The sequence below is a fragment of the Pogoniulus pusillus genome, chromosome 6 (assembly GCF_015220805.1).
Source record: "Pogoniulus pusillus isolate bPogPus1 chromosome 6, bPogPus1.pri, whole genome shotgun sequence".
Classification (NCBI taxonomy): domain Eukaryota; kingdom Metazoa; phylum Chordata; class Aves; order Piciformes; family Lybiidae; genus Pogoniulus; species Pogoniulus pusillus.
Genome location: NC_087269.1, coordinates 13,489,273 through 13,514,334, shown reverse-complemented (window position 1 = coordinate 13,514,334; position 25,062 = coordinate 13,489,273). Strand labels below are relative to the sequence as shown.

The 25,062-nt window shown below is 48.4% G+C and overlaps 2 protein-coding genes across 4 annotated transcripts in view; one reads left to right on the top strand and one right to left on the bottom strand.

Moving 5' to 3' along the window:
• NT5C2 (5'-nucleotidase, cytosolic II) overlaps window positions 1-10,194 on the bottom strand; it is a 66,537-nt gene extending 56,343 nt beyond the window's left edge. For 2 of the 3 annotated variants that reach the window (XM_064144460.1, XM_064144462.1), the window contains exon 1: window positions 10,108-10,137. The gene's annotated coding sequence lies outside the window, so the exon portion shown is untranslated. Of the gene's footprint in view, window positions 1-10,107 lie in introns of all 3 variants that reach the window. The other variant, XM_064144461.1, reaches the window with a different exon arrangement.
• A 4,081-nt stretch (window positions 10,195-14,275) lies between these two features.
• On the top strand, window positions 14,276-21,077 carry INA (internexin neuronal intermediate filament protein alpha). Its single transcript, XM_064144459.1, has 3 exons — window positions 14,276-15,275; window positions 18,943-19,067; window positions 19,662-21,077. Exons 1-3 carry the CDS (start codon window positions 14,334-14,336, stop codon window positions 19,933-19,935), a joined length of 1,341 nt encoding a protein of 446 aa, XP_064000529.1. The 5' UTR covers window positions 14,276-14,333; the 3' UTR covers window positions 19,936-21,077.
• The last annotated feature ends 3,985 nt before the right edge of the window (window positions 21,078-25,062 follow it).

Below are 25,062 nucleotides of genomic sequence, written 5' to 3'. Positions count from 1 at the left end.
GGAAGTGACTAAGGAATCCTTCCTTACAAAAGAGCCAAACCCAGAGCAATTAATACATTTGATTTTAGCAACCTATTCTAGTGGGAGGTGTCCCTGTCTGTGGTAGGGAGTTGGAACTAGATGATCTGTGAGGTCCCTTCCAACCTAAACCATTCTATGATTCTACAAGTGAGCAAGCACAAAGGTGAAAAAATAGGGCACACAAAGGCTGTGGGTGTTCTGAAGTGCTCTAACAGTGTGAAGTTCCCCTCCACATAAAGAGTATAATCCATTCCTTTCCTGACCTGTTTTTTTAATCAGAGACAAACACAGTAATTATAGTTTCCCTGATTACAACTGAAATTACAGATCTGTCCTCAGGGTACAATAGTGTCCCTACTTAGATGTTATCAGTCCTGAATCTCATTTAATCTTGAGAGATGTGTAGTGCTGCAGCAGCAGTGCAGGAAATTCTACAAGTAAATTAATATCACAAAGACTTTCTCTGCAGTATTCCTGTGCTCTACCAAAAGACTGCTAATTCATACAGCACCTCTTAGGCAACCTATGTAACTTAATGCATCAGTAAAATAACTGAACGCTTGTGATGACTCTGGCTTTTGCTAAGTCTCTGGCTTCTCTTTGATAACCTAACTGCCTCAGCTTTATCAAGTCACACCAAAGGCCTTCATTGTGTCATTTCCCAACTGTATCAACTGCTTTTCTTCAGAAACATTTTACTGCCCTCATCCAAGCAAAACACATCCCATCGAGTTAATCTGTGGAAAACAAAGTTGTCTTTCCATGGTCCCTTCACCTCACAGCTTTTAAATATGTTAAATCAATCCTGCTGACACAGGATACCGTTCCCCAGCAAGAGATGAGGAGGACACACGTAGAGATCTTTCTCTGCATATCTCAGCACAGACAGACAGAACACAGATGAAGCAACAGACCTACTCCATCAGCTGAAACCTGAAAGAAACCTGTCAGCCTGAAGGGTGAGAGAACATTAACAAACAACTAAGGAGGCATTGTCAGCAGACCCCTATTACTCCAAAATCAGAGCCAAGAGTTCCCAATGCCGAATCTTCCCTCAACCCAGGACTTCTCTGGAGTCTCATTAGCACAGACTTGAAGACACATTCAACAGTGTGCTCTCCTGCTCCAGATGAGCGAACAGCTTAAACCCCCTGAGTTCTAAGACACTATTAAAAACATTTGTCCCAAGTAGAGGAGCAAAAAAGCCCTGATTCACTCAGGATTTCTTTTTCAGCATGTTACCTGACCTACTGCAGGCACTGATGAAAAAGCTGACCATGCACCCAGCCAGTACAAAGCCTCATGTTCAGCCACAGAAATGCCTCCTTCTAATTGCTTGCAAAACAGCAGTTGAAAAAAGTCCCAGCCTGGCCCTAAGCATCACAACACGGGAAGACAGTTCTACACATGCCCTAACCTTTCATTATTCATTCTTGAACTCATCAGCGCACATTGATTTATGAGGACTGAAAGTGCTTTTTATTACTGTCTTTCTTAATACCTACTCACTCCATCCCTGTGAACAAAAATGTGTGGTAGATGAGTAAAACATTGTTAGTTTTTCATCATCTGTTCCCTCCTGATTGCTCAAGTTTAGCAAGCAGAGTTTTTTTGTCCTTGGCTCATAAAACTGCCAGTGCAATATTGCAAGAGAAGTTAATATACATGTAAAACAAGAGGTTAAGAACCTACCTAATCTATTAGCATGTGAAAAACAAGATAAACAGGAGCAGTTAGATTACAAATGTATTTTTAACAGACTCTCAGAAAGGCTACAGAGTTTTTTCTCTGGATCAGAAGTGAAAAAGTCTCCAAATTAGTGATGGCTAAAGATCATATCACAGCAAGTAGAGCTCTTCACAATTTGTATGCAATTTGCTCATAAAATATCACACACACCTGCTGATGACTCCAGCAATGACATTTTCCAACATACTCTCCATAAAGCCATTCCACTCCAATACCACTGTACAGAGGGTAACAGAAACACCAGAACATGTTCAAGTCATCAACTGGTTAATGGTACAGGCAAGCTAATGCCTTCTAGAGGCTAAATTCTCATTCTTAACTCAAAAGGATTTAGGAGATCATCTGGTATGCTAGTCACCACTTATCAGCAACACTTCTGGGTAGAGCAAGCATTCTGATGAATAAAGAGGGGTTTTGCACCTACTTACTCAAACCACTTACAGCTTTAGGAAGCAAATGCTTATTTTTACCATATTCCCCCTAAACAGCTTTACCCAGCATTGTTAGCTGCAGCTCTGCTTTTGATTACAGGTGAAAACATCTACTGACCACTTCTTCCTTCAGAAATGCACTTCCCATTAGGTAATATTGTATTTTCCCTTTTTTAACAAAGGGAAGATGCGGAAATGGAGCATCCCAAAACACCAAAAGACTCAGAATAGGCATTGCCTTGCTGGCCTGCCCTTAAACATCACTGATGCACTGAGTGATGCTTGCAACATGAAGCGGAAAATGAAATCTGACTCCTGCCTCAGTTTCCAGACAGCAGAACTAACAGATGATTTACCAGTCTGGCTTGCTTCTGTGTCAAATTCCTCTTTCCAGCTTCACTCAGCCACTTGTATTCAACGATGGGAAAGCTACAGGAACTGAACTGGAAGAGCAGTTTCCAGGGTCAGCCTCAAGCTAACTGTTCTCAGAACACCTGCAATTTATGATCAGCTGATCAGTTTAACATTCACGCACTGAACTCATCCTGACCTAAAAGTACACACAGAGAGCAGCAGTATATAAAACTGGAATTGAGCAAGCAATGAGAAAGAAACAACTGTGCAGCTACTCAGGCTATCTGTTCTTAAAAGGTCTCAGTGAATACTGCATAGGGTATCAGAAAGGATATGATTTAACCAGGACACTTGGGACCAAATCTTGCAGCTACTTCCTGTGGCTTCAAAGACCTTTGCATAGTCTTCAAGAGGAATTACCTTGTAATAGCCAAAAGGTGACTTGAGAAGATCAGAAAGAACCATTTGAAACACCTCTACTAGCATGTTCTACTAGCATCTTCCTTTGAAAAAGGGAGGTGGAAGAGATAGGTGAGATGGAGAAAGTAAAGGAAATCAACATTTAAAAAGACTGCTTTTTAATTGCAACTAGTTTTATTTATTGACTTCCAAAATTACCTAAGCAGCCTGAAGTTTACCACCACTTACTCTTAGATGTTATTACTGGTAATTGCTGTGTTATGATTACAAAGCACTAGTATAAATCTCACTCAGCACCTCTTTGGGTTTCCAAAGGCCAAACATTCACATGCTCTTCTCTGACCCCATGTTCCTACTTACTCACTATGTATGTTTATGTGCAACTCATCACTAACTAAATCAAAAACCAGCTGAATGCAGGTGATCTAGAGATTTCTATATGCTTTATATTAAACCATTGTCTTCAATCTTTCAAATTTACCTTCCTTTCCAGGCTGTTCTAGAAGCCTGGTTATACAGCATAGCTGGATGTATTGTATTTGATGCAAATACCAACAGAAGCACAGTCCAAGCAGGGAAGTATGACTTGATCTCCATTCTCCAGAGATAACCACAGAAGCACAGAATTACAGAACCTTTAAGGTTGGAAGAGACCTCCAGAAATCATAGAGTCCAACCCCCCTACCAAAGCAGGATCCCCTACGGTAGTTTACACAGGAATGCATCCAGGCAGGTTTTGAAAGCCTCCAGAGAAGGACACTCCACAGCCTCTCTGGGTAGCCTTTTCCAGGGCTCTGTCACTCTCACTGAAAAGATGTTTCTCCTCATATTGAGGTGAAACCTTCTATGTTACAGTTTGTAGCCGTTGCTCCATGTCTTATTGCTGCTGATCAGCAAAAAGATATTGGCCCCATCCACTTGACACCCACCCCTCAGATATTTTTACACATTGATCAGATCTCCTCTGAGTCTTCTCTTCTCCAGACTAAACAGCACCAGGTTTCTCAGTCTCTTTTTATAGGGGAGATGCTCAAGTCCTCCAGTCATCTTCATGGCTCTCTAATGGGCTCTTTCCAGCAGCTCTCTGTCTCTCGAACTGAGGAGTCCAAGACTGGACACAGTATTCCAGGTGTGGTCTCACTAGGGCAGAGTAGAAGGGGAGAAGAACCTCTCTAGACCTAGTAAGGAATACTGCTTTCAGGAGCAAACACTGCCTGAACAGCTAAATGCTCCCTCCTGAGCCCAGGAGGCATAGCTGGGATGCAGATATTCCAACCCTAGCAGCGCAGGCAGCAGCTCACACAAGAGAGGGATAACCCACCCAGAAGCTCACATAATCCAGGTCTGTCCACCACAACTACCAAATCTGGACCATCTTGGTTGGAAAGCTTTCTATGGAAGTGTACTTTCTGGATGGTTCAGTGAGAATTTGTTTCCTGTAAATCTACCAAGAATGCATCTCAAAAGTTTCATGTAGTATGCCACTGTTAACAGAGAGCTACAAGACCTGGGTCAAAGCCAGCTAATCCAAAGGCCTGTTCTTAAGTAAACAGTGGAAAACCACAGTACTTCGGAGCCTCCTGCAGAAACCCATACAGGAAATCTCTGTTTTACCCTTTCCTCTGAACCAATTATGCCAAGCAAGGTTAAATGATAATCTCGTAGTAAAGATACATGCAAAACAGTAAGTCTTTGTTTAAAAATATCTGGGAGGCAGCTGGGAGCTGTGAATACACTCCAACTAAACTGAGCTCAGTTTGGGCTGCGTAATGACTTCAAGGAACCTTTATTTTTAAATAAATCACTTGCAGTGCAAAGAGTCATAATGGTAGCTTTGGAGACCGTAACTGTCATATTATTTAAAGGATGGGTACAACATAAGCAGTGCCAGAGTACATTGTTCCCACACAGCTATTTCTACTAACTTCCTTCACGTTGGAGCCACCTTCAAAGCTGAAGAATCACATCTCCACGGACCTCCCCTTCTTCTTCTTCTTCCACCCACTTGTAGAAGCTCCTTTAATTTCAGAAAAGAAACCACCAGGTTGCTCACATCCCAGCAGCATTCCTATAGGCATCTCATTACCGTGACTCCTGCTCTCCACATTTAATGGGCTCACATCTTTGCAGAATTTAAAGCTATTTTAGCTGGTACAATGCACAGGGTAAGAAGTCAGTTGTTTTCTTGCTTATCTGTTACAAGAATGTAGCACGCAGATAATGACAGCAGGGTTTCCAGCCTCTCCAGTTTAGTCAAAACGTCATCTCTAACAAAACTACACAAAAAGGCTGCTGTGCTGGCAAATCCAGCAGCAGGTATTTATGCCCAGAGGATGATAAGCTAAAGGCTGCCCCAAGGAAGAAGTTTAGTCTATACCTTTCTGCACTAGACTTGAAAAAGTGACAGTTCTGAGAGGGCTGGCACACGGCCATTCACTACTCCTACGTTTGGAGGCCCAAGTGTCCGTAAAGTAAGAGTGAAGCTGCTTTTGACCTTAGAGTAAGGTGCAAAAACTGTTCAGGTAGTACTAAAATTTGACATAGACTGCTGTGGGGTTTTTTAGGCTGAATTATTCAGGATCCCTTATTCATCTCATGCAGTCATTAAAAAAACATTTAAAAATATATACACACACATATATGTATATGTATTATTTCTCCTACTGTGGCTTCACACAGGCAGGTCTCCCAGGCACCTTTTTAACTCTGCAAACACATTCATGAGACTTAACAACTAACCTTATGTAAGTGGGTTCAGATTACCAATTGCATACAGCAACTACCTTAAATAGCCACACAGTTATTTCCAGGTGTTGCTTAAGGTCTATTTACTGTACATTAAATTCTATTTATTGTACATGCTGGATTCTCTCTGTGGTTTTGTTCAGAAAGCAGATTCGTTGTTATACAGGCTCTATGCAGAGTACACAGTCCAAGGTTTTGGGAACCATTCCAGCTAAGGAGTCATAATTATTAAAATAAAATGCAGCTCATCATGACACATAATAATAATTTCTTTAGTAGTACAAAGTACACATTTTATAACAGGAAATATTTCTATGAATGTGCACTTTAGAGATGCTCAAGGAATAAGATATGCTTCAGCACAGAACACCCAACTTTTGAAGACTCAGATCATGGCCGTTTCAATTATCCTTTCAAATGGCATTTGTGCTGCTGACACTATAAATACAATGTTAAAAAAGTAGATGCAGTACACACAATTGGTGAAGAATTCCCATGTGCTGACTAACATATCTCGTCCCAAAGAGCAAGACAAAGCTTCCACGCCCAGGCACATTCTGTTCAGCTTTCTACCCCATTATTCTCGCTGCTAAGAAAGCACAGCTGGTTTACATCAGGACACCCAGCGTTCATGAGCCACTCGAGGCATAGACACGGTGCAGAACAGGCACTGTGATCTCAGCCCAAGGTACATCACTCAGGCTGTCCTCTGATGACGTATAGCACTGTCCTCAGTTTCCCTTGGGGCACAGGTCTCCCCGTGGGGTTACAGTGGGTGGCATACTAGTATTTCTTATCTTAAGGTGATAAGTTGGAGAGGTGTTCTTTCAAGGGAGTGAAGACAAGGCACAGCTCTGCCAAACAGTAAGCCAGTTCCTATGACAACTTTCCACTGCAGCCTGGCTGGAGCCCATTAATCTATCTTTTGCCAGGCCAAGCAGCTTCTCTGTGGTAATGTTACTTTGGGTCATCATAGACCTCTGTAGGATTTTCAACAGTGGCTAAGCAACGGCAGGTTGCAAGGTACTGAGCCACCCGGATCTCATGACAAATCCGAATTTCAAATTCCTACAAAAGAACGGGTTCACTGAGTGCAACTACATGACCCTGCTTATGTCTCTTGCCCAAGACTTGCAAGGCAAAGCTGAAGTCAGCCCTTCTTCCTGCACCTCCTCCTGAGTCAGTGTCTAGAATTTCCGTAGAATTCAAAGGTTGCAGATCAGCTCCGTTTGTCCTGGAGCACTGCAAACCTGCTCGGGGGCCATCCCCAGATAACAGCTCACACTGCGAGCCAACCGCTCATCTATTGGTTTTTAACAGAAGCATTATTTTATTGAGGTGAATTGCAAATAGCAGGTATGATGTGAGCAAATAAACCTATCTGCTTTTTCAGTAAGCATCAGTTAAGCATCATATTTGAACATCTTTCTCCCCTTTTGACACAAAAAAAAATACACTTGAATATTTTTCAAGGAAATAAAACATCCTTCAGTGTTTCCCCAAAGAGTATAATACTGCAGTGTTTACCAGCAAACACTACACTGTCTGTTTTTTCAAAAACAAATATTCCCCTGGAGTTTTTTAAAAAAAAGGAAAAAGTCTAGGACCAATATTTCTAGCAATTTTAGGAAGGGTCTATTAACTTTTAATTCAAACATGACAAGGAGTAACAATTTAAAGGGAGGTTTATAATAATAATTATTATTATTTAAAATGGCCTACAAACTAGAAATGTGCCTGGGGAAATTTCAGCCTGCATCTGATCTTTGCTAGCATATATCCTAGAAACAGCATATATCACTAATGCTGCCAATGCAAATATACTAACAAGCTGTTAGTTTCAAAGCTCAGCTGAAAACATTTCTCCCATTCTTACAATTTTTCTCCCCATTTATCTCTGCAATTGTACTTAATTCAATGGAGCGTTTTCAATGTAATTCGGTGGCGCATTTTGCCATACAATTTGTCTGAATGACGCTATACAGAGTAAAGGTTGCATTGTACTATATAATGAAACTACGTCTATGCTTGAACAAACTCCAACTGCTGTTAATCAAACCAGCAAGCTCCTGAATGATCTTTTAGACTCTGGACTAATGGCCATAGATTATTTTAAATAGCGGTTCTACTCTAAAATATGTTTAGGTCGACATGGGCTGACAAAGACTGTGACAGACTTCCAGAGCTAAGTCCATGGGTTCATAAGTAAAACATCAGGGTTTTTCACAGAACTGCAGAATCACAGAACTGTCAAGGTTGGAAGTTACCTCAAGGATCATCTAGTTCCAACCCCCCTGCCACGGGCAGGGACACCTCACACTAGATCAGGTTGCTCAGAGCCACATCCAGCCTGGCCTTAAAATCTTCCAGGGTTGGGGCTTCCACCACCAACCTGGGCAACTTATTACAGTGTCTCAGCACCCTCATGGTGACGAACTTCTTCCTAACATCCAATCTGAATCTACCCACTTCTAGTTTTTCTCCATTCCCCGTAGTCCTATCACTACTCAACATCCTAAAAAGTCCCTCACCAGCTTTTCCTGACTGAGGGAACTACAAATTCAGCACATGAACCAAAGATTAAAACATAGTTTTGAATTTTATTTACGGTTTTCAATAAAACCATCCAACACCTGAAAGGTCCTGAAAACCTGCGTAATTTCAGTTTATTCACTAGTGACAAACAGATAAATGGATCAATCTATTTGAGTCGGCAAGAAGATGTTACTCTAAACTGACACAGGGGATCATTTGGATAGGTAAGAGGGAGGCATTTCTAAGTGACTACTTGGAAAGCATTTTGCAATCTTTGACATTCAAATGATAAAAATTCCAGAGCCAAAAAAAAAAAAAAACACAAAAAAAAACAACCAAACCAGAAAGTCTTTTAAAACATAAGTGAACACGAGAGGAATGTTCTCAAGACCACGTCAGAGAGGATCCTTAGTATCCAGCTTGGCAGCCTTTGGTAAAACTAGCAAGGGAATAAACTTGTGGATTTCATCATCCCAGCAGTTCCAGGAATTTTTAAAACTGCCTATGCCACAAGAAACAGAACTGCCCTATTAAGTCATCTCATCTATCAGAAACCAGCGTAGGCTTATTTCCGCCATGCATTTTTCAACATGATTTCTGGCAAAGAAGGAGATAATAAATTAAAAAAATACAAAGTGTAAGCAAAGTAGGTGGGAGGGTGTTTCAGGGATCTGACTTGGTTGGTTGGGTTTCTGGGGGTTTTGCTTGGTTTTTGGTTTGGGTTTTGGGGTTGGGGTTTTTTTTTGTGGTGGTAGGTTGGGTTATATTAAAGGATTATTTATTATTTGGCACCTCTCTCCTGTCTTTAGGTTATCAGCTCAAGTCTGATACAGTAGGATTGCCACCAGCAACTCGAACGGAACAGATAAGTGACAATGAACCCTCGCCCTGTATCAAGGCTGCCCGGTAAACGTTCTGCCCAGCGCTGCAATCAGACTTTCTATCCTCAGCGAAGAGGATCGCCTCTATCCACCTCCGCAGCCGAAGTGGCGGCTACCCCGGGGGGCTGCAGCGAGCTGTAGGGTGCCATCGGGACCCCTCTGATCCACGCAGGACGGAAGGCGGAAATGAACACAATGGATTAGGGCTCCCAGAAACACCTTCCCAAGGGTTCCTACTCCTCACGCTAACCCTCGGACTGCACTGAGAAGGGAGCTCCCCCCACGTCGGGGCGACAATAAACAGCTACCCTGTCCCAGGAAGGGAGCAGCTCCGGGGCGGCAGCAAACAGCTACCCAGCCTCAGGAAGGGAGCAGCTCCCAGGCGGCAGCAAACAGCTACCCAGCCTCAGGAAGGGAGCAGCTCCGGGGCGGCAGCAAACAGCTACCCAGCCTCAGGAAGGGGGCAGCTCCGTGGCGACAACCAACCACCCAGCCTCTGGAAGGGGGCAGCTCCAGGAAGCCAGCGGCTAGGAGGAGGCAGCTCGTGGCCCTGCGTGGGAGCGCGGTAAGGAGAGGAAGAGCTCGGGGAATCACCCTGCCAGAGACGGTACCCTGGGGGCGCCTTGCATGAAACGAGATGGGGAAGTAACACGGGCTTGTCGGGGCACAGCGGCCAGGCAGGGGCAGGGGTCAGCCGAGTCCCGAGAGAAACGGCGGAGTCGGCAGGCGCTGCCTCTGAAGAGATCCCCCTCATCGGAAGAAAGGGAAGTGCCGGCGGCGGGCACTCGGGTCCACTCACTGCCCCTCCCCTGCTCTCCTCGGCCACGGCGGACAGACCCCCTCCCGCCTCCTCCCGGGATACGCGCCTGAGGGGAGGGGGAGAGGGCGCTCCCCCCCCACCCAACGGTGCCCACCAACGGTCCCCGCCGCGCGCACGCGCGCACTGCCCCGCGCGCCCGGGCCGCTCTCACCTCCCGCCGCGCTCGGAAGAACTACCCCGCACGACTGCCGCAGCGCCCGGGCGGCTCAGTGCGCAGGCGCGGCCCGCGCCCCGCCCCTCCGGGCGGCAGGGACCGGGGAGAGTGTGCCAGCGCGGCCCTCAGCCGCAGAGCGGCGGCGGCAGGGAGCGGCAGCAATGTGCCAACCCGCGGAACAGCCGTACAAACGCCACCCCCGCCTCAAAGTCCCCTCCCGAACCCGCTCCGGCCAGTGTGCCGGCGGCTCTGCACCTCCCCTTAGCCCTGCTCGCCCGGGCTGCCTGCGACCCCGCAGCTCTGTCAGCTGATCTGAGCGTTGCTGCGGGCCGTGAAGGCTGAAATAACGCAGTTAATTACTGACCTGGGGGGAAGTGTGCCTGCAGCGCAGGATGACACGAGAGACAGGCTACTTCGAGAAAGGTGGTGAGGAGATCCTAGAAGCGGGTGCAGGTGGCACTGGGGGTGATGGCCGCGCTTGGGGGACACAAGCTGCAGTGACACAGGAATGGAGTTCTTCCTGCCCACCCTGAGCAAAGGTCCACTGCCATCAGTGAGTGTGAGCCTGTGTCTGTCACACCTGTGAGCATGGAGGTCCAGACTGAAAAGGCTCAGAGAATGGCTGTGCAGAGTGGAAAATATTTATTAGTTCATTCCCTGATGTAGCATGCTGGGCCAGCACCACCTGCACCTTCGTCCAGTCTCCCTTCCCATGTCTCAGGAGCGGCTGGAGGCTGGGTTTACTTCCCGCTGCTCTGGCTTTTCCAGCCCTTCTGCTGCTGTGCTTCAGTTATCTCCCCAAGGATGCTCACTCAGCTTTCTCTATCGCCCTCTGCTCTTCATTCTCAGCTTTCTCTATCACTCCCTACTCTGCTCTGGGTTGATAAGGTACTGCCACCACCCTCCACAGGATGAGGACACCCACTGGGCAGGATTTTGCTGACGTAAGCACGCTTGGCCTGTTGTGGCTCCCTGCATTCTGCAGGCCGTGCTCCATTGCCTTGCCAACAGCAAGCATCTGATGGCACCAGCCTTCAGCACATGCTGTTAGTTCTGGCTTGAGACCAGTTCTGGTGCTGAGCCCATGGTAGGGTGATGTTATCTACCTGGGAAGCTCAGCCCGCACCTCCCAATGCCCTGGGACATCTCACAAGCACCTGCACTGGACACTTGGAGATGCATCCACCTATATTTGGGAGCTTATTTCCATGCATCCTCATGACTTATCCTGGAGTATGTGTGTGTTCATCTGTGTCTGCAGGTCTTTACAACCCATATGCCCAGAAGATGCACTGAGTCTGACAGAGATGAGAAAAAGCAAGAAGGGAAGTTAAATAGATGGAAATCCTTCAGCCAAGGAAAGACACTGAGGTTTGTAAAGTCCTGCAAAGGAGGTGAGCCCCAGCTCTTCCACTGTGTCACACAATTCAGGGAAATTAAACTGTCTGGAAGTGACTCCAAAGCACAAAGAAAGATGATGGATTTTTCATATGGCATATTAGCAAGCTGGATTACAGAGTACGGTGGCATCCAGGACATGAACTTGCACTGATTAGATATGGACCAGCAAACACAGGAATATGACTGCTGCCCAAGGAGCCCCAGAACCAAAAGAGTTATACCAGGGAGGCATAATTTTGCCACTGTCAGAAAAAGATTCCTGAGTTAGAGGGGCCAAATACAGCCAATTTCCTGTTTTTATTAGTGTTTTTGTATGTGCATAATTCAGTGAATATGTTCATATTTGTGGGAAGCTTCCTCCCGCAGCGGAGCATGAAAGGTAAACATCAGACCCTGTGATGAGAAGTGTCCTTGGAGCCTTGAGGCTCCCAGGGGCCTGAGCCTGTGACTATGAGCAACCCACGCACAGCTGTCAGGGGGTGGAATCTGCCCACCTATGGGGTGGGCACGGCCCAGGGGGCTGACTCTGGCCACCCCCCCTGGGTGGGATCCTTAAGGTGTTTACTGTAAGTTAACCTAACTCTGCCTTACACTTAACCTGGAGCCAATCTGTACCCTCCACTTGTACCAATCTTGAACTAAGTCAGTTGTCTACGCCCCCTTTGGGGGCTATAAAGGTCGCTGCATCGCCCTAATAAATTGCACTGCTGCGCAGAAGCCACAGAGTCGACTCTCAGTGCCCCGATCTCTCGCCGCACCGGTCTCCGTCCTCCAACACATATTTATCTATGTGCTTATTACTTATATATATTTTCTCCCTGATTTTGCTACCCTTACCCACAGAGCTCTTCTGCAAGTGGTCAGACCTACCTTTGCTTTGTGAGATCTGACAGCAGACTCCCAGGAGATTCTTGAGTCTGCTTTTTTCCTATCGAGAAGCACTTCCATTTCATTTGGCTGCCATGGCAAAATCAGGCAGCAAAACATCTACCCAGAGAATTGTTTTAAAGGGCTGTGCTAGAAACTGGACAGAAGGTGTGTGTCCTATTGCCGTGAGTGTATAGCTCAGGGGGCATCTTTTTCTCTGAGTTACAAACCCTGGCAGATTGCAGCTTGGAGATAAACTGTTTAATGAGTCACATCAGCAGGCAGCTGCTGTGCAGAGAGGATCACAGAGTTTTAAGGAGTCTTCTTGCTATGTTGCAAACAGTATTTGATTTATGAAGCAACTGTGAGTTATGGAATGATCTTGGACAGCTGAATGCCTGATAGAACCCTTCATGTTTCAGTAGTGCACAATTCTTAACTATGGGACTGTTTCTTCTTCTGACTGCCTTATGAGGTTCCTTCTAATAATGTGTGCTTGTGTCCTGACAGAGATCCATATGTTACATAGACATCAAGGTATCCAGAGGCTGAACACAACCCAAACACTGTTCTGGTTTCAGTTTGTGCCCACATCAATTTTGCCACCTCATTTCAGGTCTAATGCACTAATCTCAGTTCACCTTCAAAATATAATAGATTTTTTTTCTCAAGGACTTCTTTCCAGTTTGCTGGGACATGGCTTCAGTATAGAAAGACTTTGAAACACCTCAATCTATTGGGAGGCAAAGGAATTCAACCCGGGGTCTTTATCCATGGACATCAGCAATCCCTCCCTTGTTGGAGGAAATGGTGGTACTCTTAACTCTGTATTTAGATTATATATGTATGGCAGTGTGTCCCAGGCACCCTTCTTGGTCTGGAGGGGATTGTTCCCCTTCCTGTCATCTCTACAGCCTTGTGTGTTCTCAGCAAACCTTTGCCTGTGGGAAGGCCCAGCCTGCTTGTGAGGACAGGACAAAATGCAAAGCAGCTCTTTCAGTTCCTGGTGGCAACTTGGAGACAAAATTCTCCTTTGTCTGTTCATTGTGGCATTACTGGGCCAGTGATGCATCTCTGTCCTGAGCACCCTTTCCTCCAGGTGCATCCCCACTTCTGCATCACCCCTGCAATCTAAACCGCTCAGGACATCGTCCTGCAGGCCCTCCACATTCTCGTAGGCATCCCAGTCTCCACCAGGAGAAAGGGGACCAACCCCTCGGGACAACTTCACCCCCGGGCACAGGCACACAGTGCAAGTTTCCTTGAGCACGAACAGATGGGAATACCCCAGCAGGGAAGATGTGCATATGTGAGTGTTTGTATCTGCATGTCTGTCTGCCCCTTTGTCTTTCTGTGTGTCTGCTTGCCTGTCTCTCCACCTGCCCATTTCTGCCTTCTCCCTTCGGCGGTTCTGCTTCTCCTTGCCTGTGCAGATGCATGTGCGCCTGCGTGTGTCTCTGCCCGTCTGCTTGTCCCTTTGTTTGTCTGCCTCTAAGCATGTGTTTTGTGTTCGTCTAACTGTGAATGTACTTGTCTCTTTTCGTGTGCCTGTCCGTCTGTCTGCTGGTCTGTGTGACCTTGTCCATATTCTCGCCCACGTTTGTGTGCTCTTTCTGTGTCCGTCCATCCCTATCCACGTCCATCCCTCTGTCCTTCCCCGTGCCTTGCCCGCCGACACAGTTCTTCAGCACCGAGAATCTACGGACAGCTCCCGCTGCCTCCTGCTGCGGCTGCCCCTGGGACGCTCCGAGGACCGCATGTCACGGCATCCCGTACCGCTCCGAACTCTGCACCGCTCCTCACCCCGCACCGCCCCGCAAACTGCATCGCGCACCGCGCACCGACCTGCGCCCCCTCCCCACCGGAGCGTCCCGCCCCACGCCCGTCTCGGCTCCGCGCCCCGCCCCGCCGTACATAAGCGCTGCCGCCGCCGCCGGCGGTCCTGAATCGCCGCCATGAGCTATAGCGCGGAGCCGGCGGCACTGGCCGCCCCCTATCGCCATCTATACGCGGAGGGCCTGTGGCGCCCCGAGGGGTCGACTGGCCTGCGGGCGCGCCCGGGCGCGGAGCCGGGGCTGGGATGGGAACGCAGCTGCGAGCCGCGGCAAACGCGGGCCAGCGAGAAGGAGCAGCTGCAGGGCCTGAACGAGCGCTTCGCCGGCTACATCGACCGGGTGCGGGCGCTGGAGGAACGGAATCGGGCGCTGGCGGCAGAGCTGGCGGCGCTGCGGCAGCGGTCGGCAGAGCCGCGCCGGCTGGGCCAGCTGCTGGGTGGGGAGCTGCGCGCCCTGCGCGCCCGGCTTGAGGAGGCGCACGGGGAGCGGGCGCAGGCTGCCTTGGAGCGGGCGCGCCTGGCCGAGGAGACGCAGCGGCTGCGGGCGCGCTGCGAGGAGGAGGCGCGGGGCCGAGCCGAGGCGGAGCAGGCGCTGCGCTCCCGGCAGCAAGTAGCCGAGGCGGCCGCCCGGGCACGCGCCGACCTGGAGCGGCGAGCGGCGGCTCTGCGGGAGGAGCTGGCGGCGATGCGCAGCGCCCACGCCGAGCAGCTGGCCCAGCTGGGCGCCGAGCTCCGCGCCGCCGCACCCCTGGCGCCGCCAGCCGCCGCGCGGCCCGATTTGGCGGCGGCGCTGCGGGAGCTGAGGGCCCAGTACGAGGATCTGGCGGCTCGCAACCTGCAGGCGGCCGAGGACTGGTACCGCGCCCGCTGCGCCCGTCTCCACGAGCGGGCGGCCCGCAGCCAAGAGGCTGTCCGCGCCAGTCGCCGGGAGGCCGGCGAGTGCCGCCGCCAGCTCCAGGCCCGTCTGGCGGAGATGGAGAGCCTACGCGGTGCCCACCAGTCTCTGGAGAGGCAGCTGCAGGAGCTGGAGGAGCGGCACAACGCCGAGGCCGCCAGCCTGCAGGTGAGCCGGGCGGCGTCGGGAACCGTCACTGTCCCCTTCCCGCTCAGGGTCCGCGGCACCGAGCAGCACCGGACAGCTCCGCCCCAGCGCTCGGTACCGTGCGGCACCGAGCATTCCTCCTCTCGGGTAATGTGCCCGAGTTCTCGGCCCCGCCGTCCCAGCAGCCTCCCTCGGTACCGTGTAGCACCGGGCATCTTCATCCCGTGCAACTCCCGCAGTGCCATGCAGTACCGAGCCGCCGTGCGGCACCAGCACTTCCGAGCCAGCACTCCCCCTCCCCTGTCCTGTCCAGCGCTGAGCATTTCCACTGCATGCAAAATCCTGCAGTGCAACTCCATCCTCTACAACAGCTCCTCCCGCAGCTCTGTGCAGTGCCGGATATCCCGACATATGCAGTGCCCCCCCCCCCCCTACCCTGCACCATGCCGCACCCAGCGCCCTCCGCTATCTCCTGCTTCACTGGTCTGCATGCAACATCACTCTCCCGTCATCAGCCCTATACAGCGCCAACCTTCTTGCTTATGCAGTGCCCACCCAAGCAGGGGACAGAACGGGCTCCTGCAGCCTTCCTCTCGGCCTGGCATAAGGCCTCTCTGCCCTGCATATCGGATCCTGCATCAGCAGGGCGTTGCCTACTGCCTTCAGCCTTTATCCAGAAGTAGAACCTCAGATGGCAGGTTTCAGAACAGGCCAAGACATTCCTTCCATAACCCCTTTTCACAAGGGACATCTCTGGACATGGCATTGTCCCATCTATATCCTGTCCCTCAAGGGTCAGCTCCAAATTACCCACACAGTCCCTGTTTTTGTGAGTAATTCCTCGAAGCTGTCTGCTTGGCTGCTCACCCTGGGGCCTAGCTCTTGGCACCTGCGCTGCAGAAACTGGAGCCTGGCAAACGTTAAGGCTGAATTTGCAGCCAGATCCTAGCATCTCTTATATCTCTGCAAGGACTCATATGGGGCAGACACTAAGCACTCCATATCTCTTACTCCATTACTGCAGTCTCATTACATTTTCTTGCTATGGGAAACATTCATGATTTATTATACATTAAATCCTGACATTGTGCTCTTACATAGCTATTAAATGATCCACAGCTTCTAGATTGGGCTGCTTCCTTCTAAATCCTGGGGTGGGGGTGGAAGAAAAAAAGAAAAGGGGAAAAAAAAAGGCTTACATCATGCTTGAAGGATGTTGCTATTCCACACCCAAGCAATGTCTTGTCATTTTCAAGGCCAAGTGTTGCCAGGCTCTCTAGAATTTGTGACTGCTTGCAATCTTCCTGAGTAATTGAGGTTGTTTTCAACAAATGTTGTGGAAATGGGCAGTATACAGTATTTTCTGTAGTGATGGAAGGGATTACATGCAGTAATCTTCTTAAACAGACTTGATGCCATGTAAAAGGAGGGATTCTGGGGAACAACCTATCAGTTGGGGAAAAAAATAATACATCTGGATTAAACAGCACCATAAATGAAATTGCTTTAGTGACAGCACAGCAGCATTTTCCAACATGACCCTCGGGATCTGCTTTAGGTATGGTAATACTTAGGAGTCTTTCAAGGAATGTGCATGTGTAGCTAAATAATTTCCCTGCCTGCAACCAGCGGAAAAGTCTGGAAGTCCACCATAAAAGAGAACATTCCTATTGTTCAAGCTTTTAAAATGTTCCTATAGACAGCTAAAGCAGCGGCTGTGTCTTTGTATTAGATTATCCAGTCTGAACTGGTATGTGAGAGCTTTCCATCAGGGGACAGGTTTGCAGTGCTGTAGGGAGGGGTTTTGTTCAGCTAGCTCATATAGTCAGGGAGTGGAAGAGAGATACAGATGGAGTAACATAGATAACCCATTTTTAAAGACTGTTTTGTTCATGCAGATTGCAGGCAGAAGGAAGGAGACTGAAGGCACTGAGAGGCAGAGCAGCAGGAGTGAAACTATCCCAGGGGTAGGGTCACCCAAAGTCCCTCCCTCCTGTCATGGCTTAGTGCAGCAGCAATCTGGCTACATCAGAGCAGATTTTAATCTGTACCTCAGTGGCATCCATGCATCTCCTGAAGCTTTTCAGTTGGTGCCTCAGTGGTCTCCTTGAATCCTTTCCCATTGCCCAGTCCCAGAGGCAGCCCTCTATGCATCTTGTCATATTAGAGAATATCATTGGGGCAGCACAAGTCAAGGCAGAGACCTCAGGAATGTCCTTCAAGGTGGGGTATGTCCAGCTTACTTGACTACGAGATGCCCCATGCCACATTCAGGATGAGTTGGCACTGCCTTTCGGAGTGTCTCTGCTTTGACTGGGCTTGCTGCATCAGGCTCAGTGCAACTCACTTCTCCTTCGGCAGCTCCACATCTCATGGCTGTCTCTGCACTGTGCAGAGGAAGGTTACGCAGGATATAAAGGAGGGGATAAGATGGGAATGATGACAGGATGGGGATGATGTGGCAGGATAAAGCTCCTTCAGTGGAACAGAGGAGATGGAAGCAATCGTAAAGGCCCTGCTGCAGAAAGGGGTGCAGGAGAGCAGATGTTGACAGTGGCCATTGGGGGCTTTGCAGGCAGGGCTGCGCTGACACTGGAATGAAACTGCTTACTCATTCCTGCTCCAAATCACACTCCTTGGGTGGCATGACAGGTTGTCTGGACATAGGAAACCATCTGATTGGGAAGATCCCTGTAGGAGTGGGTTTCACTGATTTCATGTTGCTGCACAGGTGCCTGAAGGTATGTGGGAGACAACCAGGCTGCTTGTTCTCTGAAGAAAAAACAGAGAAATACAAGATTAGCTCTCACTGTTAGCAGGAAATATGGCCTTGGACTCCTGTTGTGGAACGCATGCACAATGTGAGACACTGTAACTTACATGACATGGGGACCTTCTAGGGGCTTTGCCACCCTCCATGACAACTCCTCCACAGCTTGGGTAGAATTGGGTCTAGTGGCCATGGCAGGGCAAAGCTGACAAGAAGGATGCCAGGACATCATGCATCTGAGTAGCCTGGCTCTTGCAGGACAGGTCTGAGACTTTGTAATCTGCTAAATCCCTGTCTTTAGAACCCCTCAACCTGAGATATTTTCTGGGGAAGGTGTCATCTTTTCTTTCCTGGAGCAAGCTCTTTCCTTCTGCCCCAGCAGCATCACCTCTCCTTCCACAACCTGGATGCATGTCTGAACTCTTCTTAAGCTCCCAAGACACAGGCTGCAGCCCTTCTACAGCCATGAGCTGCCGCAGTGCTGGTTGCTCTCACTTGCCCCACTGAGTTACCTCTCCAGCTTTGACAGTTTAAGTCCAAAACTTCCCATACCTGCCAAGCAGCTCTTCCTATCCCTCTGTAGCAGCCTATCTCATTTCCTGCAGGACTGGAAGCTCCATCACTATGCATTTTTTGCCTCCTGCCCTGTCTCACAGAACCTGCCACAGATGGGCATCTGTATAAATCCATCAGTGCTGCCTCCCCTCACTGCACACACTCACAAGCCTTGCCCAGCACTCTGCTTGTTCCTTCATCCCTGTCAGCATGAGATTTCATGGTTCCAGGTTTCTGGTAAGATGTATCATCATGGACCAGCTGTGCGTGACAGCTTCCCTGCCTACACAACAATCCCAACAGAAAGCCCATGGGAGAAGTCACTCCTCCAAAGCATGTCTCTGAGCACTCTTGCCTTCGCAGGACACAATTGGGCAGCTGGAGGATGACCTGCGAAACACCAAAACCGAGATGGCTCGGCATTTGCGGGAGTACCAAGACCTGCTTAATGTCAAGATGGCCCTTGATATTGAGATAGCTGCTTACAGGTAAGGCTGCTCTGACCCTGCTCTGTTTGGCCACCTCCCAAACCCAATCCACTGACCCTACCAGGCTGGGGTATTTTCAAGAGCCTGAATATATCTGGCTACACACTCAAGGAGCAACACTACCATGTTACTCATCTCCCTCATCTGGGCCTACTGTGCTTTCCTGCTTGGGGAGCACCCATGGCTCCATGACATGCCTCAATATGGTAGCCATGAACCATGTCCCTCAGCTGTCCCTGAAGCAGTGTTTTCTAATGGGGACAACTGGGGTTGGAAACTTGTCTGTCTTGCAAAGTCAAAGTAGATGCTAAATGCAAAGTCCTTCTGGTTTGGGGTTTCATTTTCCTGGTGTTTCTGGAGGGAGCTGGTCTCATGTACTCTCTATTGCAAGTGCTCCAAGGAAGATTGACCACAGCACGTGATTTTGCACCAGCTTCATGGTGCAGTGTGACCTGAACCAATGTCCACCACAAGCTGGTGTGAGAACCTGGAGTGCTCAGACTTGCTTGCAGGTCACAGCATCCCCTTAGACTTTGAAGGTGTTTCACATGAGATGTGTCCACACTAACCTCTTCTCTTTTGATGTGCTTGCAGGAAGCTTCTGGAGGGAGAGGAGACCCTCTTCAACATGGGAAGCACTAGCCTGTCAGAGCCCAATCTTCTCTCCAACCCCACTTACTCTTTCCAGCCAAGAGGTTTTAGTTCCTCTACCCTGTCCTTCAAGGAGAAGAAGCAAGGAGAGGTTATTACAGTGACCTCTAAAATATCATGCAGCAGGGCTGAGGTGATTGAGGGGACCGTAAGTTCTGCCAAGAAAAGAGGGAGATTAAACATGCATGATGGAATCATTGCAAATGCAAAAATGTAACTGTCAGGATCCTGTCCATTTTGGATTTGATGAGGAACAGTCTCCACTTAGCCTTTAAATCACCCCTCCAGGCACAAAGATATACTGGGCTTGCAGGAGGCTCTTCCTTAGAAACACATAGCTCCCTAGAGACAACAACCTGGGGCAGCTTCCTCATGGGTCCCACCATGTGGAAGCTGAGCTTGGCACATTGCTCCCTTTTAAATGGGGCAGAGGCATGGACAGATAGCTTGATGCATGTTGGTCATTGTTATGGTGGCACAGTGGACTTGTAGCACTCACCACCGCTCCCTTCCCTCCTCCATCAACATGTGAGGAGCTGGCTGAGACTGCTGCTCAGCTGGCTCCTGGGGAGAGCACAGGGGAGTGAGGGAAACGTTTACTGTAACTAGTTTCAAGGATACTATACAAATCCATGTTTATCCAAACTATACCCCACTCCTCAGGCTGTAGCTGACCACTTTTAATTCCAGAAGCACAGAAATAGCCATACTGGACTGTTACCACACCTGGTGTCTGGTCTGTGAGCCACTTACATTTTAAACTGTAAGGGATGTTTGTTTTCTTTTGTCCTGGCAGTTCTCTGGTTTTTGGCAGTGATAATCTGGGCAGGCATGCAGCAGCATGTGCAGAGCAGGGCACTAGTGTATCAGAGGTGAAGACATCACCATGCCAGAAGGCACAGCACCTCACCTGGTGTCACTGGCTTCAAAATGACAGGGTCTGCAGGGCCACTCATTTGGCTGCACAGTAATTGGACAAAACCTCAGTGCTCACATTAGCATTGTGTCCCAGCTGGTGCTGTGAAGCTGCAGGACTCCAAACACCAGCACACAAAGCATTCTTGTCTCCACTCTAACTGTTCCAATGTGTGCCAAATTTGATATAGGATTTACAACCGTAGGTTTCCTTCAATGCCTTAACATTGCCACTGATTGCTTTTGCAAGAGCCAGAGATTCTCTGTGTGTGTGTTGTAGTGTGTCAATGCCCTGGCAAGGTTATCATCAGAGACCTTAATGCCCTCATGGTGGTGCCAGAGTAGTTCCTGGAACCAGCAAATTGTTTGCTCACTCTCTTTCCTCTTCTATTGTAAGGCACAAATTAACAAATAAAGAAAAAGAAATAGTTAAGTGGATCAAAAGGAATTGTTCTTTCTTTTTTGCTGCTACTTTGCTTGGGAACATATCTCAGTGTCTGTCCCACAGCTGGTTTGGTCCCCAGCAGTCTGCAAGCCCCTGCTTGGTGTCGTGTGTGCAGCTGCTAAACTGTGCTGCTGGGGCTTCAAGGCAAGGCTGATCCCAGTGCCAGTGGGGCATGGTTGGGTTCCACTCAGAAGTCTCTGTCACAGTGGCCTTGAGCTGTAGAAGAGTTCATCACTGGCTGGCCAGTGGAACAAGGTCTTCCACGGCCAAGTGCACTTTCATTTGCCCAGAGAATGGACTCTGAGGCTTTGATTTGCATCACTCCCCTGACACCTGAGTCCCAAGATACCTGCCATTTCTTTTCCACCTTGCCTGTATGCTCAGGGGTTAAAAGTAGCCTCTTTGTTTACCTTCACAAAGGAAGATAAAACAGTTTACACAATAACAGATAGAAGAAGCAAGGGTGCACCCCACCTACTGCCCAAGTAGACCTAGCAGCCAAGGATGCCCACATTGCTGGCATGACCAGTGCCGGCATATATTCAGATGATTCTCATATGCTGCCAGAGATGTGCCTGTAGAGGGGCACATGGTAGGCGGCAGGGCATGGAAATAGCACATGCAGGCTCACAGCTGGGTGGTCTTACTGACAGCACACTGTCCTATTGCCTTCCTATTCCTGGCTTCTCTCACCACCACGTCATGGCAATCTGCTCCACAGCCCCAGGGACAGAATGACAGTCACAGGCCTCTCTGCTCGTGCTGCAGGCCAAGAGCAGCACAGCCACTTCCCTTGATCCTGCCACACTGATAACCCTAGGGGCAATGCCTTGGCAAGGCCACTCACAGTGGAGTGATACAGGGTCAGAGAAGGCAGTCCTGTAAGTGAGTGAAGCAGGGGGCACCTTTTGGATACAGGGGAGGGGCTCAGGGCGTGGCTGGGGTAGCACATCCCACTAGCAGCTTCCAGCAAAACGGCACAGGTAACTGGGAGCTCCCAGGGGACTGGAACCTGCACAGTTAAGATCAAGGCACTGGAACATACAGCGAGGGCAACCAACCTCCAAATATCTCCCGGCTCAGCTGTCAGGCTGGCAATGCAAACACACACCATTCCTCCCAAGCCACAGGGGAAATAAAAGGCAGATGTGTCTGTGCAGCTAGCGTAATATATTCTAAACCTCAAATACCCTCTGGCGCTGTTTTCTTTCTGTCTCTTGAGTATAAGCAGCCTGACCTGTCCTTTATTCCCAGCACAAGCCTTTATAAAGCCTCTTGCTTGCTCAGCTGGCTGAATGCTAGCAACAAATCTGGGAATATTACATCTGCAAGGAGATGTAAACAGCATTTCTAAAGGACAGACACCAACCAGAGGTGCTGTGCAGCAAGAGAAGAGCTCCCAAGACACCAGGATGCCCCCAGCTTTGCAGCACCTGTGCCCAGCCTCTGGCAGCAATGCCAACACTGTGAGACCTCAGCAAACCACTGCTGCTTTGACACAAATATGTTGTTGTTATACTAAAATCAACCCCCAGTGAAGATGGTGATACAGTCCCAGCAACAATTTTGCAGATGCAAAGCAGCCAATCAATATTGCATTTCACCTCATAAGGGATTACCATTCAGCTCTCAAAAATAAAACCTGACCCATTCAGTGATCAAACCTGCATCTATGGCAACCTTCTGAAACCTCAGCAAATGTAAATATATGGTGATTCATTCAGCAAGGGTCCCTCTAAAGATGAGTAAAATTCAACATGATCAACTTATTGCTTGCCTGAATGTTTAGGTTCTTCAAAATATACTTGTTCTGCTGTGATAGGTTATTGTTGAGATGGAGATAATACTTTAAATGATCTATTCTCAGTATTTTACTTCCTTTTTTTTGACCTCTTTTTTCTTCTGTAACCATAGCTAGTTCAGTTTTGAAGTATCTAAACATTTTGGCTGGCATCTGGTGCATTCTAGTGAGCATGCAGCACGTTAGAAGGTCCATAAGGGTAACCTGACCATGCTCCCTTAAAAGAAATAATAAAACTCTATGTCTCTGTTAATAGGCTTGCTCTCTGCTGGAGTGAATGCCTCCCCCCACCCTCCATTAGGTTAGTCCACACTGAAGAAAAGTGAAACAGAAATTACAGTCACCAACCTTGAATGATTTTTCAATGAAACTCATTGGTTGTCTCACATCTATGGAAATAAGCATTAAGTGTTCTTCTGGCTCATGGGTGCCACAATCTGGTGGCAGTGAAGGTCAAAGCTGGGTGCAGTATGGGTGTTCTGGAACATAAAGTGGCAGTTACACATTGCTACTGCAGTGCCCCTCCATTCAGAGGGTTCAGCTGCACATTTCACAAGTCTCTTAAATCCCATCTTCTTATTTCACTAAGTCTGTATTAAACACAAAAAAACCCCAGGCAGCACTTAAGCAGCATGACTCAATGTTCATGACCTGATTGTAGTTTGGTTGTGCATTTCTAGGAACTCCTGACACTTGAGCACAAAGTCTCCTCTTGCTGGGAATTAGCAGATCTGTAAAGCAACTCAAGAGTTATGCTGCAATATAGGATCACAAGACGTTAGGGGTTGAAGTGACCTCTGGAGATCTTCAAATTGGCAAGCAACACAATACGAGCAAGCAGCGTGCCCAGGTGGCAAGGAAAGCTAATGGCATCCTGGCTTGTATTAGAAATGCTGTGTCCAGCAGAAGTAGGGAGGTGATTGTCCCCTTGTACTTGACTCTGGTGAGGCCACATCTCAAGTATTATGTTCAGTTTTGGGCACCTCATTACAAGAGGGATGTAGAGGTGCTGGAGAGAGTGCAGAAGAGGACAACAAAGTTGGTGAAGGGCTTGGAGAAAAAAATCTTATGAAGAGTGACTGAAGGAGCTGGGGTTGTTTAGTCTGAAAAAGGGGAGGCTGAGGAGAGACCTCATGGCTGTCTACAACTACCTGAAAGGACATCGTGGAGATGTTGGTGCTGGTCTCTTCTCAGAGGTAATTAGTGATAGAACAAGAGGGAATGGCCTCAAACTGTGACTGGGTAGCTTTAGACTGGACATTAGGATTTTTTTTTTCCCAGCAAGAGCAGTCAGGCAATGGACTGGGCTACCCAGGGAGGTGGTTGAGTCACCAAGCCTGGATGTGTTTAAAAGTCATTTGGAAGTGGTACTTGGGGCTATGGCTTAGGGTGCACCTTGTAGAGTAGGGTTGTTAGTTGGACTTGGTGATCCTGAAGATGTTTTCCATTCTTCAAATAAAGAAACAATAGTGTCTGTGAAATAACAGACAAATCCAAGCACACTCTCCATCAGTTCTAAATTTTGGAAGATGGCTCATCTCCCATGAGGACAAAGATACCATCCCACAGATGGCATGTTGTAACACATCTTCTATCTTCAGGACCAAAAGTGACTGGAGGAAAGCCAAGGTTAAAAGGAGACCAATAGAAATTAAACAACTGCAGGAAAGTTAAAGAAAGGTGGCCCATCTTAAAGCAAGAAGACTGATTATAGGCAGGAAATGCATATGCACACAGCCCACAGATCAGACAAAAGCCACCCCCTCTGCACGCTGATGTGTTCCAGGAGGTACTGCAGGCAGGAGAGCAGACAAAACATCACTGCCTTCAGGGTATGCTTTAAGGTGAAATACAGCAGGATGTTCAGCCAGAAAAACTAGAGTATGTTTTCTGAAGGCAGGTGAGGAAGAAATAAAGAGAAGTGGACAAATGAGAAATAAGAGGTCACTAAACATTCGTACCAAAAATATCATGGGGAATATATCTTCAATCCTCCTCAGTAAGTCACTACAGGAATGAAGTAAGAAGTCTTGCCCATCTGCATGTTAGTTGGCATGTGATTTACCCTACAGACAGCCTCTCCAAAAACATTCAGATGCCCCTTGTGTTGTTTTTTGATACCAGAAACTGACACTTAGATCAGAGTCAGTGGAAGAACTGCTGTCTTGAGGCTATGCAAGTCA

Excerpts from the sequence above, each read along its gene's own strand:
- INA (XM_064144459.1), top strand. The coding sequence starts at position 14,334 with ATGAGCTATAGCGCGGAGCCGGCGGCACTGGCCGCCCCCTATCGCCAT. Across the intron at positions 15,276-18,942 it reads CCGAGGCCGCCAGCCTGCAG|GACACAATTGGGCAGCTGGA; the intron begins GTGAGCCGGGCG and ends TTGCCTTCGCAG. Across the intron at positions 19,068-19,661 it reads ATTGAGATAGCTGCTTACAG|GAAGCTTCTGGAGGGAGAGG; the intron begins GTAAGGCTGCTC and ends ATGTGCTTGCAG.